The sequence below is a fragment of the Heliangelus exortis genome, chromosome 3 (genome assembly GCF_036169615.1).
Source record: "Heliangelus exortis chromosome 3, bHelExo1.hap1, whole genome shotgun sequence".
In the NCBI taxonomy this organism is placed as follows: Eukaryota; Metazoa; Chordata; class Aves; order Apodiformes; family Trochilidae; genus Heliangelus; species Heliangelus exortis.
The window spans coordinates 3,821,630-3,834,405 of NC_092424.1; the positions used below are offsets into that span (position 1 = coordinate 3,821,630).

Here is a 12,776-nt window from a genome sequence, read left to right on the forward strand (position 1 = left end):
TTTGCACCCAAAATGTTGCAAAAGTTCTTATTTGAGCAGTGACTGTTAGGTTTTATTGGGTTTTTTTATTAAATTTATATATATTTACATACACATACAGGGGCAAGGTGGAAAATTGGAGTCAAGATTCACTTTGCAGAACTCTATGGCATATTTTACCCTGAGAATGCAAAACAAATCAACAAAAATACAAGTTCTGGTTCTGGGCAGTGGCTTTTCCTTGGACTTTTTTTGTGCTTCAGACACATTGTCTGACTCCCAACACCTTTTGGCAATGTATGACTTGTTCACTGAGGTGCTGTAGTCAGGGTACTGCTGTGTTTTTAGGTTAATGTAATAAAAAACATAAGGATATTTTCCAAAATATTCTTAAATTTATTAATATAAATTAAACAAATTAGATTTAAAATGCATAAATAGAAGAAGTAATTAAGAGTAGGAAGACAGATGTTGCTCTGGTCTTTTTTATTGTCCTGCCAGGTACTTGTTGGGCAATTTTTTAATGTCTGTCAAAATCTTGTCATAAAAAACTGTAAGTGAGCTGAATCATTGGAAAAGACATAAAGAATTATTAAGGAAAAGACAATAGAGACTAAAAATAGAGACTACTTGAAGTGAGGGGGACTGGGGCAAAAGTTTCCTCATTGGAGAGCTGGTGAGATCAATTTGTTTCATCTTCCACCACAACTATGGGAAGAGAAATCATGCAATCTGCTGGTTTCCTGATCTACAGTACAGAAAAGTTGTTTAGTAAGATCAAGCAAATAAATATTATAAGGCAGTATTTATAATAAACATTTTTAATAGTGAGAGTTAAATACACATACTGCCAGTAAAGGCTATAAATTCTCTTTGTTCTCTTCAGATGTTTGGGTTTTTTTTTTCAGAAAAGGGAAAAAATAAGTTTCTGAACAGAAAATAATAGTTGTAGAGCTGAATAGATCAAATCTAATGGACAGAGTATCAGACTGGTGTCCTTGAATTTTAATGCAATTAAAATTTACCATTATTCTAAAATTACTCTGAAATGAGTGAGGGAAAACTCAAACATAAACCCTGATCAGTTAATGAACATTGAAGTTTTTTAAGATAAAATTAGGTGGTGGTTGCTTGGTTTGGTTTTTTTTTTTTAGTTTTTAACAATGAGAGAAGTAAGGAGACAGGAGGAAATGTTTCAAAACCAGTGACAGCAGAAGCAAACATATAGAAAAGGCAGCAGTAAGCACAGAGTTCCTGGGGGGAAGAAAGGAAGAGGGAAAAGAAATAAGACTAAACTTGTGGGTGGTGTCCTGCCTGTTCCCATATGTGTGATTAATATTAATTTATATTTGGCACTTCCTTTGCTTCATTGCAGCATAAACCCTGCTGTGTGTGTGAGCACCTCTTCTACTGCTGAATTCTTTGAACACTTTTAATGAGAATTTTTTTTTCATCATAATGTTGTGTGTGCCCTGTTTCATTAAGCTGGTTCTTACACATTTGTCCCAATTGCACTTTATGAAACATTTTACCTTAGAAGACAGACAAGGTATTTAAAGGTAACTTTTTAAAAATCTGCTCATTTTCCTCTCAACTTCAGAATTTTTCAGATTTCCTGTTTCGCTGGTATTTAGAAAAAGGGAAGCGAGGGAAGCTGTTATCTCAGCCTATTGCTCAGCACGGGCAGCTGGCCAGTTTCTTGCAGGCTCATGAGCATCTGAGCTGGTTACATGAAATCAACAGTCAGGATCTGCAAAAGGTGGGGTTTTTTTGGTTTTTTTTTTTTTTTTAATACAACCCAAACAGAAACGTCATGTGTTAAGTCATAAGTTACGTATTCAACAAGGCAAATATCTACTTTTCTGCCTCCTTTTCATCAAAAAATGACAACTTATCTAGGTGAATTAATTAAGATGACATGGAGTACCAAAAGCCTCCCCACAGGCACCATCTGGTATATAATAGAAGCTGCTGCACCATGGGCTCTTTTCATCCTTTGGTGGTGACTAATGTTTTCTATCAAGTTTTATAAGAAAAAATGGTGGAATTGGGAGTTCACAGTTAATATTAATGCAATTATCAGATTATCCGGCAAGGAAAGAACTGACATTTCTATTTCAGAACTATTTAAAGCAAAGGAATTCAGAGATATCACCAAAGTAACAAAGTTACTGAGTACTTTAGTTGCTTATATTCATTTCATAAAAGCAATTATTTTTAGTAACTAATGTGCGTGTGGATAGGTTAATGTAACATTGGTTTTGAACTTGTTTCTTTGTTGCCTTTTAGTCTGCCCAGAAACTTTTCCCTAGTTTCTGTGGGTCAGTCTTCTTCTTGCTAGTTTTATGAATTTATTTCACTTTAGCAAATAAACCAATTCTAAAGAAAAAGGTTTTCTTTTTTCAATGCATGTGCCCATTTCTTATGCAAGCAGAGCATGGAAATATTTATCCTACTGCAGATTATACTTTTGTAATACTTTAATGCCCCTTAAAAACTCCATACAAAGCCCAGACCAACAAAAAAACTACAACCAGCATCAAGCAAAAACCCAAAATTCACCCTGAGAGTCCTGAAATATTTACATTTGTGTCAACTGAGATTTTGCCTTTTATAGTAAACTGCTACCAGGAGGGGACAAAGATGCAAAAATGTATAAGTAATATAGTCTGGAGAGTTTATTTATGAGCAGGTGCTTAGAAATTTTCTCTTCTTTCTTTTGTGGCAGATATGTGAGTTCTTGCCTAAATATTTGGCTGCTGCACTGGTTATGTGTATAATTCTGTTTTTCAAATTCCTGAATTAACAAGTAAATCAGTCTGCATGTGAAGTTACCCTCTCAAAGCTTTTGTGGCAAAGCCTTGTATAAGATCCCAGAAATATAATACATGAAGTTGCAATTAATCATTTGATCACAAACTATTTTTTGCTTGATTAATAATTAAAATATTTTTTGGACATAATTGGAGGGGAGTTCTGTATCTCTTCCTGAAGAGTGTACTGCAGGGTTTCAGTGTGAAATTGTACAACTTTAAGACTTGTAGTATTACAGACAGTAAGAGAGAGACTGCAGTTCAGATGAAACCTTCCTCTGTTAACTTTCTGAAGTCAAATTCTAAAATTGTTTTCTAACATCTGTATTAATTTCAGGCTCACAGAACCTTGCAGACTTTAGCAAATATGGAAACTCGATATTTTGCCAAGAAGAAAACACTCCTTGGCTTGAGCAAATTAGCTGCCCTGGCATCTGATTTTTCAGATGATATACTGCAAGAGAAAGTAGAAGGTAAGAAAGAAAAGCAGTGCAAAGACTGGACTGCTCAAGTTCTTGAATTAGGACAATATTAATTTTGCAGAAAGTTAATTTGTTAGGCTGAGGGCTCTAACTTAATGTGGTAATGATAAAAGGGCTGATGACTTTGCTCTCTGCAGGAAGGGTGAGGAAGACAGCATAAGAGAATAACTTGAGTGCTCACTTCCACCTGGGAGTTAGGACTCTGAGCAAGGGGAATTTGTACCTTTTCACTTTTTCTAAGAGCACACAAAATTATGGCATAAATAGTGAGCTTCCCAGTCCTTTTGAGAAGTCATTAGACAGTTCTGAAGTAGATGAAGCTGCATTTTAATACTTCAGATGCAAGGTAAAAGTTATTTAATTTCTTAAAAACCATTTATTGCATGAGATGGAGCAAGCCCATGGCACAAGTCTTCAGCCAAAAATGTAGCTCCAAACAACTACAACCAACTGTCCTGCATAGTGCAACAACATCCCTCCAATCCCATGTAATCATTTTGTAATTTTGAGAAGAAAAGGAAGGATTTTTAGTCTTCATTACACTGGAAAACTGAGTGGAAAGTAAGAAGTAGTTCACCAGGATGACAGAACTGAAACAGAAGCATTTCTGTGCTTCAGGATCATAGATGAGCTTCCAAACAGACTCCTTTGTAACAAACACTTTGTAGACCTGAATAATAATGTGACTTGACAGTGATTACATTTTAATAACATGAAACATTCATTTCCTTAAATGACTACAAGAAATATCAGAACAGGAACGCTTTCTGTTACATCAGGAGACACTTCCTGAACAGTTGCTGGCAGAGAAACAGTTGAACCTCAATGATATGCCAGTGTTGTCTGCATCTCAGCTCATTGATGTGAGTACCTCCTCTTTCCTTCATTACATTTTAAAGTTCAAGTATGTTTTCTGCCTCTGTCTGATAAAATACTTGATAAGATCACAGCTGTCTATCCCTTACAGGACTTGCTAAGCACCTAGCTAGGTGATACATGAATTGCTTTATCTTTGCTTAGTTTCTACCAGCAATAAATTTCAGAGTGATGGTTTTAAGTTCCATTTTTTTCTTGTTGAATGTGTGCTTTAGAGTGCCAGAAGTTGATTTGCAGGTCTAAGCCAGTTTTTGGATAAGAGACAAATTTTACTTTGTTACTTTATCAGTAGGGCAGCACTTGAAAGGCAGAAAGGACAAAGAATTCCACTTCAGTGGTGAAGAATGCTGCAGTTTAGGAAAAACCTAAATGGCTAAAAGATGCTTTTGGTCACCTGTTGCAAAGAGGCATCTTGAGTCTCTCTACTCTTTTTTTTTCTTTTACAAAAACAAACCAAGAAACCCCAACCCATACAGAAACAAAGCCATGAAGTGCTGGGATGACTAATAATGTTTGACTCCCTTTCCACACTCCTTTCTGCTGGTAGCCAGCAACCAGTAGCCTTACTGGTTCTGCCTTCTTGGCAGCATATTTCCACCAGCCAGTGATGCACATGAAAATATTCAAGGAGCAACAACTACACCATGGTGTAAAACAAATCAGGTCCTCTCTAACTGTCAGTTGTGCAACTCCTCCCTTTTCCTGTAATCCTATGGGAAACCAGAAGCTGTCAGTGTGCTTGTTTACATTCTCCTGACCCTCTCAGGACAATGCTGGTGGCAGGTTCTGAAGTCATTACTTTTATCTTTAAGTGAGACTCTGTGGGATGATGGGGGACTAAGAAGTCACTCAGGACTTGGCAAGCACTGGCACCACAACAGTTTTCCTTGTGAATTCCCTTTTATTGTTAAAGCAGTGGTTTTACTTGCTACTTGCAATGTGAGAATGAAGCTCAGTCGTGCTACAAAGAGCACCTTTCAAACACTAATTTTGAATTTTATTGCAGGGGGTGTGAAATGTTCACAGCCAGCTTGTCTGTTTTGAAAAGGTGAAAGGCAGTGTGTGTGCATAAGTACTGCTTTGAGCTTAATTACCAAAATAATTCTGGGAGCTTATTTGTGGAGCTGAGCTCTGGCTACAATAGCCCAGGAATGTTACAGCCTTAAATGGCATTTAAATTTGAAACCTAGCAGCCTTATATCCAATATCATTTGTCCACAGACCATTGTCATGTAGGTGGAATGCTGCTCTAAAACCTTAAGTATATTCCTTACTATAAAAATACTTGTAGTTGAATCAAGACATATTTTCAGGAGAAGGTCATGTAAGTGGAAAATACATGGTGGTCTTCCCACAATGAGTTGTCCATGGTATCAGTTACATCAGTTTGTAGGCTAAAAATAATTCTCTATGTTAATCTCTTGTAGATGTACATATGTGATGAGAACAGAAGGGCCAATGAGTATGACTTCAAGAAAGCTCTTGATCTGCTGGAATATATTGATGAGGTAAGAAAAGTTTTGAAGGATTTCTAATCCAGAGAGTTAAAAAAAAAAAAAAAAAAATTAGTATTTAAGGTAGGATGGTACATATGTGGTTAGGCACCATAAGTAGCTTAGTGTACAGTAATTAAAAATAACCCCTGATGTGTTTTTGAGTTTGTTTTTAAGTCACTGGGAGCTTAATGCCAAATGTGGGTTTAGGTCATTTAAAAAAAATGACACTCCTCATCTTCACTTCCCATTTATAGTCTAGAGTTTCTTTTTTAGAGCCTTGCTTCCCCACAGGCTTTCTCCAAACAGGACAGAAGATCATCTGTTTTCAGGCAGTTAGTTCTGAGCTGTTGGCAGCTTCTGTGCTTGTCGTGAGGGAACTTGGGATTGTCACAGCTCTTAAGATATAAATGGCACTGAGCCACAGATTTGCTGTCTGCTTTCTCACTGCATCTCACTGTATGGTCTAGTATCTTCTCAGGAGTAATTTTCCACAGAGGCATGAATAAATCAGCTTCTGAGGAGCATCAAACCTGAATTAACAGGTTAGCTAAAGAGCTAAAATTGGATTATTTCAGCAAAAGTATTCTTTACTACTTGAAAGCAAGAGCTCTTTCCTGATTATCCCAATTCCTGCCAGTCTGGGTAGGGTCCCAAGGTAAAATCCTCTCTGTAGTTGTGTTTTGTAAACAGCTTTGTGGCAATTTGATGGCCTTAACTTTGGTTTGATAATGTCTTTATAGTTAAATTCGTTTTAATTGCATTTTAAATCAGATTTTCCATTGAGTAACTCTTCTTCTAAGGGGGTTTCCTGCTTTATGTTTGTTTGTCCTGTGTTAGTACTAACTCACAATTTGTGTACTGAGGAAAGTATTACTACTTGGAGTAGCTCTGTTACTCTGAGTTAGTTCTGTTTATTTTAAAAAGAAAATTAGTGCTGCTTTTTTAATCTAATTTCCCCCTTTGTTTTCACAAGATAGTTAATTTAAATAAGATTTTGTAGTAAAATAAACTCGAGTTAACTCATTTTGTTCTTTTAAATTAATTCTGTCAACACAATTCATGAATACTGAAACAACTCTATGGCTTTTGACATCTGAATAAAATGGATGTCACTCTAAAAACATGAGATTCAGATTTGCTTCTTGCTCAGCTATTTGAGTCTCTAACAACTTGAACCATTCAGCACAAATTATTAGAGACCACAGAGGGTTGGAAGGAAGGAACACCAAGGATCATCTGGTGCAGCCTTTCTGTGTAGGAACATGGTTTAGGTGAGATGTCCCAGCACCTTCTCAAGCTGAGTCTTAAATGTAACCAGTTTTGGGGAGCCCACCACTTCCCTGAGGAGATCATTCCAGTGTCTGGCTGTTCTTATAGTGACAAATTTTCTTCTGGGTTATCTCCCCAGGAGTAATCTGTGCTCATCATCCTTCCTCTTTTCCATGTGACTCCTTGTAAAAAGGGAGTCTCCCATCTTTGTGGTAGTACCATCTCCTTTAAGTGCCAGAATGTGGTGATGAGGTCTCCCCTCTTTTCTCCAGGCTGAACAAACCCAGTTCTGTCAGCCTTTCAGCAGGCTTTGAGCATCTTTGTGGTCCTTCTCTGCATCTTTTCTGTGTGGCAGGGACCAGGATGGTGCTGTAGAATGGAGTTTAAAACCTAGTTCCCTACTTTTCCCTGTTTTTCTCTTGGGAATGCAGAGCTTGAAGTCAAGATGCATCCTCTTGCTTTCAGACATCTAAATTGAAGAGTTTGTGGTTTCTTTTGTCTCTTAGAAGAAGAATTTAAATGGGATGTTGAGGCTGAAAAAAAAAATATGGTATTTTTCCTGACATTGTATTTTAAGAGATTCTGACACTGATTAACTCAAACTTTCTGTCCAATGAAGGGAGTGCCCTTTCCAAGACAAATGTGGATTTTGGAAGACATTTACTAATACATTCATAAAATAAACATCTTAATGTGGACACTAATGCATGTTAGCTTGGCCATGTTGAAGAAAGTGCCTTTCCTTCAGTCATCATTTAGCACATTTAAAAATAAAACTTGCCTTGAATGCAGTTTTGCCAGCTGGTATTTATTCATGTCTGTTAACATGGCTCCTTTTTCAGATTGAGGTAGTTACTCTTCAGTGCTGTGGGAGAGAAAAGCTGAGCCATGTTTTCAGATGGAAATAAACAGTCTGGTGTCTCACCAGTCTGATCAGGTCATCTCTAAGAATAATGATCAATAACTGAAGATTCTAATTCATTGGTCTAATCTGTGTGACAGTAATTATTTAAAATAAAATTTACCTTCTGTTTTTTTTTCTCTATATGAATTGAAGGAAGAGGAAGTGGATGTGAATTATCTTAAACTCAAAATTCTCTGTAAGGCTCTCCAAAGAGATGGGTGAGTCCACTATGGATATATGTTACTGGGAGTGTTTCTGGCATAGCTTTTCCAGAATTCTGTATTAGTACACTATCCTCTAGCTCACTGAAAAGACTGAATTTCATTGTACAAGGTTAGTAAGGTGTGAAGTATCTAATCTGTTTGTTTCTGGTTTATTTCTAAAGGGAAATCCTAGCAAAAAAGAAAAATAAATAAAAATCTGTAGTAATTTGTTAGAAATGTACCCATACAGCTCTCATCCTTACCCCATAGGGTAAAAAAAATGATGGATGCTGTAACTTTTTTTTTTGGCTTTGAAGCATCTCAGATGGAAGCTTCTTTAGAGCAACATGTGCAGAGGTCACTCCTGCAAACTTTTTTTTCATTTAGTTTTGGCCCTTGAACCACTTTGAAAAAGGTCATGAACCTGTCAGCCAAAGCTGCATTCCTGTCTGTAACAGATCCTAGCCTTAAATACTGCTTAGAAGAGCCACTTGTATTTGGTGTTGAAAATCCATAAAGACTGAATCCAACTTTGGTCTTTCAACCTCCATCTGGGTTCAGAAGTGTTTGATGTGTTACAGTACCTGCCCTTAAGTAGGATGCTGGGTTTAATTTGATTTCAGCTCTGCAATCCTTTCCACAAATTATTCTTTCACTTGCAGATGGTCCAGTTCAGATGGGAAAGATGATCCAATTGAAGCATCTAAAGATAGTATATTTGTGAAAATACTACAAAAGCTGTTGAAAGAAGGTAAAGTGTACTTAAATACAACAGAATTTCTTCAAATTGTTTAGTGGTTTCAAAAGCTACTTAAGATGAACACTAATACATAAGAAGCAGTGTTAAAAAATTATTGGAGTAATGAAATCTTCCAGATGCATTCCACTAGATAATTACAATCAGATGGAGCTAGTTCTATCTCTAAAATGTTGAGGGGATAAGAGATGAGCAGATTTCTGGGTTATCATCCTAGTACCCTCAAATTACATGTTCAGTGGGGCAGTTGTCAGATCTTTAAACACTTTCTTACTGTAAAATAAAGTATGTCTTCTGGGGTTAAATGCATATCTTCTCTAAAATAAGGGATCAATAACTGTCTGTCACTCAGAAGAGCTTAATCTGTTTTAGCTTAAATTTGGGTTTTTCTCTACCCAAAGGAAAAAAAAAAAGAAAGAAAAAAAAAAGGTGTTAAATTGCCCCCACTGCAGCTAAAGCTGATCATGGGAAGTTATGGCCATAGAAGTTAAAGTTGAGGCTGAGGAGGGAAGCCAAAATTTAAAATATTACTGCATATCAACTTATTCCAGAACAGAGAAACCTTCATGTCAGAAATACAAAAAATAAGTTCCTCAGAACAACTTTAGTTTTGTATGTTCAATCCTGTCAATTAATTTCCTTCTCACACCCCACACTGAAGTGTTGCAACTGATAAGTATTTATTATATTACTTCTCCCTTTTCCTTCTCTTCTCCCCTCCCATCTTCCTTCTCTTCCTTCTCTTTTCTGTGAGGTGTTCTGTAAAGACTTGGATTTTGGCTTAAGGATTTTAGGTTTAATCATAAATTCACTGAGAAGCTCTGTTTGAGTAGGAATTTTTTTAAAAAACTCAATTTTAGAGGCTACTTAAGCTTTACTGTATTTCTTGACATACTAGAATTAGATCTTCTCAGTTCCAAAAGTGTTACTTAACTCTGAGGCAGGCACAGGTATTTACTTAAAAATCATCTCGGGTATTTACTTAAAAATCACCTCAGGTATTTACTTAAAAATCATCTTAACTGCTACTGCTAAGCAGTTTTATCAGTGCTGTGCTAACTGGTTTTGTCTTGTAGGAGTTCAATTAAGTGAATATTTACCAGAAGTGAAGGACTTCCTGCAAGCAAATGAACTTGGCCACTTGAAGTACAATGCTTACTTTGAGTTTGTGTTAAAGGCAAACTATGAACTCTACGTCCAGGGACAAGCATGATTTTTAAATTTTTTTTCTAAAGAACTGTTAGGTTAATGCATACTTTTTAAATGTTTTGTTCTCTTTTTGCTAAAACTTTGTAATAAAATCTAAATGGGTAACACACTGGGTGTTAAATTTATGGCTGTTGACAGTCAGGGGAAGCAGAGGTGTGTTTTCAAGCAAAAGAAAAAGTTTTCATTTTCTGTGCCTTTCATAAACTTTCCATTTAATTTTTCTGTCTTCATCAGTACAAGTCCTGCCTGAGACACAGATACACAAACACATGGGGTAAAATGTGGGACCACTGCAGGAGGTGGAAGCTTTTATTGTCCCTTCACTGGGGCTGTGATTTCTGAAAACACTGAAAACATTAATGCTGGGTGACTGTGCAGCTGACTGATGAAACAAATGATTTTAAGTCTACCTTTTGTGCACCACTCTTTGCTGTAGAAACTAGATAACTCAAATTTTTAATTAAATTGTGCATTACTGCCACAAGAAGGCTGTCACTGGTCAGTGACAACAAGGACTAAAACATTTTCATTCACAGTCCTCTGATCCAGGAAACATTTCAACCGTAAGACTAAACTTCTTCAATATATTTTAATATTTTATCTCTTCACATTTCATTTAAGCTATATTCAGACTTCTAGAACAGCTTGCCATGGAGTCATTCACAGCAACTGCTTCAACTTAGGCTCAGAAGAAACCTGGAAAGCAGTTACAAAGGTGTGGGAGTCCAGCAGGATCTCCCTTACTCAGCAACTTGTTCTCTACTGATTGATGCTACTAATTTGTATTTCTTTTTTTTCCCCACTGCCCCAGTTATCACTTTTAATTATTCTGATCAGATTTTAACCTTAAAACAAAAAGTTTAGTGTTGCACCTTCCTTTTACAAGTAGCTGAACAGCCAGAGAGTGAATGCAGAGCAAGTTGCATGCCCTTATGTTTTACTTGTCTGGCTCCATGCCTGCAGCATCAACTTGATCCAACAGCTGAGAAGGTCAGAAGTTAAATTGGTTGAAGAGAATCCAGTTTCTAGTTTTAAAAGCACAGCTCTCCTTCCGTGGCTTCCCTTCCTCTCTGTACTAATACAGTAAGCTGGGCTGAGAGTCTGAACATGTTTGGAAGAATGGATGTATCTAGAGAGGTTCTAACTAATATGGGAAAGAAATGCACTGGCAGTCATCTTCTAAGATTGTTCTCTTCTGTAGCCTTGCATGGCTGAGGAGAAGTGAGGGTACAACTCCTAGCTGTGGCTTCAAAGGAGTGGGTTATGCAAAGCTCTGGAAGAATTCCACTTGCTTTTTTAAATGTCACTTTAAAGGTGGTTTCATATTGACCAACTTGAACGTTTTGGGGGGAAGGGAATAATCAGACAAGTGATTGCTACCTCCTGCTGAAACACGTTCTATCTAAACGTATTGGATGCTTTACATTTTGCTTGAGAAGCCTTTTTGATTCACCATCCCCAGGAAAACATTCCAGGGACACCTCATCCCTGCCTGGGCTGCTGACCACCCGTGTTCTCTCAGGAGTGGCAGGGAAAGCCCTGGAAAGCTTGCTCCAGAAGCAGACATTCCTCTTCCTCTGTAGCTCTCCATCTGTTTCCAAGTGCCTGGCTCCTCTGCTGGGTTGGGATTTATTCTGGATGGAGTAAAAGCATCCATCAGGTTCTCAGGGAAATGATCAGCCGTGGAGGCTTCAACAACTCAAACAACTAATGTCTTATTCTGCTGCTGGGTTGGGAGGCATTTGGCCTTGGTACAGCAGCTTTCCATCCGACAATTGCCAAAACAGAAGGCTACAGGCAACGAGTTTACTTAAATAAAGCCTCATTAAAATAACTTCCATGTCTAAACTGAAGCTTAATGTCCTTGTACTAGGAAGGTTGAGCTGGTTCACTGTTGTGGTGGGAAGCTTGAGGCTGGGATTTGGGGCTATTCCTCCTTCTCTGGGCTGTTTTATTATGTAATAGATGTTCTGGGGCAAAACTCTGTCTCACGTTACTGCACGGGGAGGAAGCCTTCATTACCACCACGTAACACCAGAGCTCTAGGTTGTATCCAAGTGCAACAAAACCAGAAATAAACCTGGGACTAAAACAATTGGGCTTTGGTTAAAACAGCTTAAGGAACAGGGATAGCTTCTATTGGATAAGGAAGCCTATGTTCTTTCTTAAATAGTTTTCTCAGTAATGGCAAATGCACACGGTACAGGATGTCCACAGTTCTGTCTTCTGTTGTCACCACAGTAGCCAGAAAGCCTATCAGTTGTCATTTGTGATCAATTTCAGAAGCTATGTGCTGGGGATAGTGATCTTCTTTGTGCCCAACTCCCTTCCAGAAGCCAACTTCAAATGTTTTCTGGCTCGGGGCCAGAATCAAATTCATTTCAGGAGTCCAGTTAAATATCAGACCTGCCTGCAGAAAAGGATCCTTTGTGCAGAACTACAGGAATTCAACACTGCCACGAGGCATTTTTTCCCTGTTACACTAGATTGGGCTAGAGAGAAAATCAAAAGAAACAGAAGAGGCAGAGTAGGTTTGTGCTTGTATCAGATTTCATTGAGGATTAAGAGTGTTTATCTTTCAGTGACATGAGGCTTTCTGTTACTTGATTTCTGGTTCAACACAACTGACCACGTTTTGGAAGCCACAACTGAGTGTTATGGTTCTGTAAATAGATTTGATGGCAGTGATGCTTTTCACTGCTTTCAGGTTTCTGATTTTTGTACTGCCAGTTGTTGATGACAGAACTGAAGAATAACACAAGAAGCTGAAGAGCAGTATGAGAGAACA

General features: G+C 37.6%; 1 protein-coding gene across 1 annotated transcript in view; it reads left to right on the top strand.

Annotated features, from left to right (window-relative positions):
* The window catches only part of NUP133 (nucleoporin 133), a 29,806-nt gene extending 19,711 nt beyond the window's left edge, over nucleotides 1-10,095 (top strand). Inside the window, exons 20-26 of the mRNA XM_071738949.1 lie at nucleotides 1,580-1,738; nucleotides 3,130-3,265; nucleotides 4,019-4,137; nucleotides 5,578-5,658; nucleotides 7,973-8,037; nucleotides 8,685-8,773; nucleotides 9,856-10,095. Of these exons, the coding sequence (XP_071595050.1) occupies nucleotides 1,580-1,738; nucleotides 3,130-3,265; nucleotides 4,019-4,137; nucleotides 5,578-5,658; nucleotides 7,973-8,037; nucleotides 8,685-8,773; nucleotides 9,856-9,992 (786 nt within the window). The 3' untranslated portion in view covers nucleotides 9,993-10,095. The remainder of the gene's footprint in view (nucleotides 1-1,579; nucleotides 1,739-3,129; nucleotides 3,266-4,018; nucleotides 4,138-5,577; nucleotides 5,659-7,972; nucleotides 8,038-8,684; nucleotides 8,774-9,855) is intronic.
* Nucleotides 10,096-12,776: the final 2,681 nt, after the last annotated feature.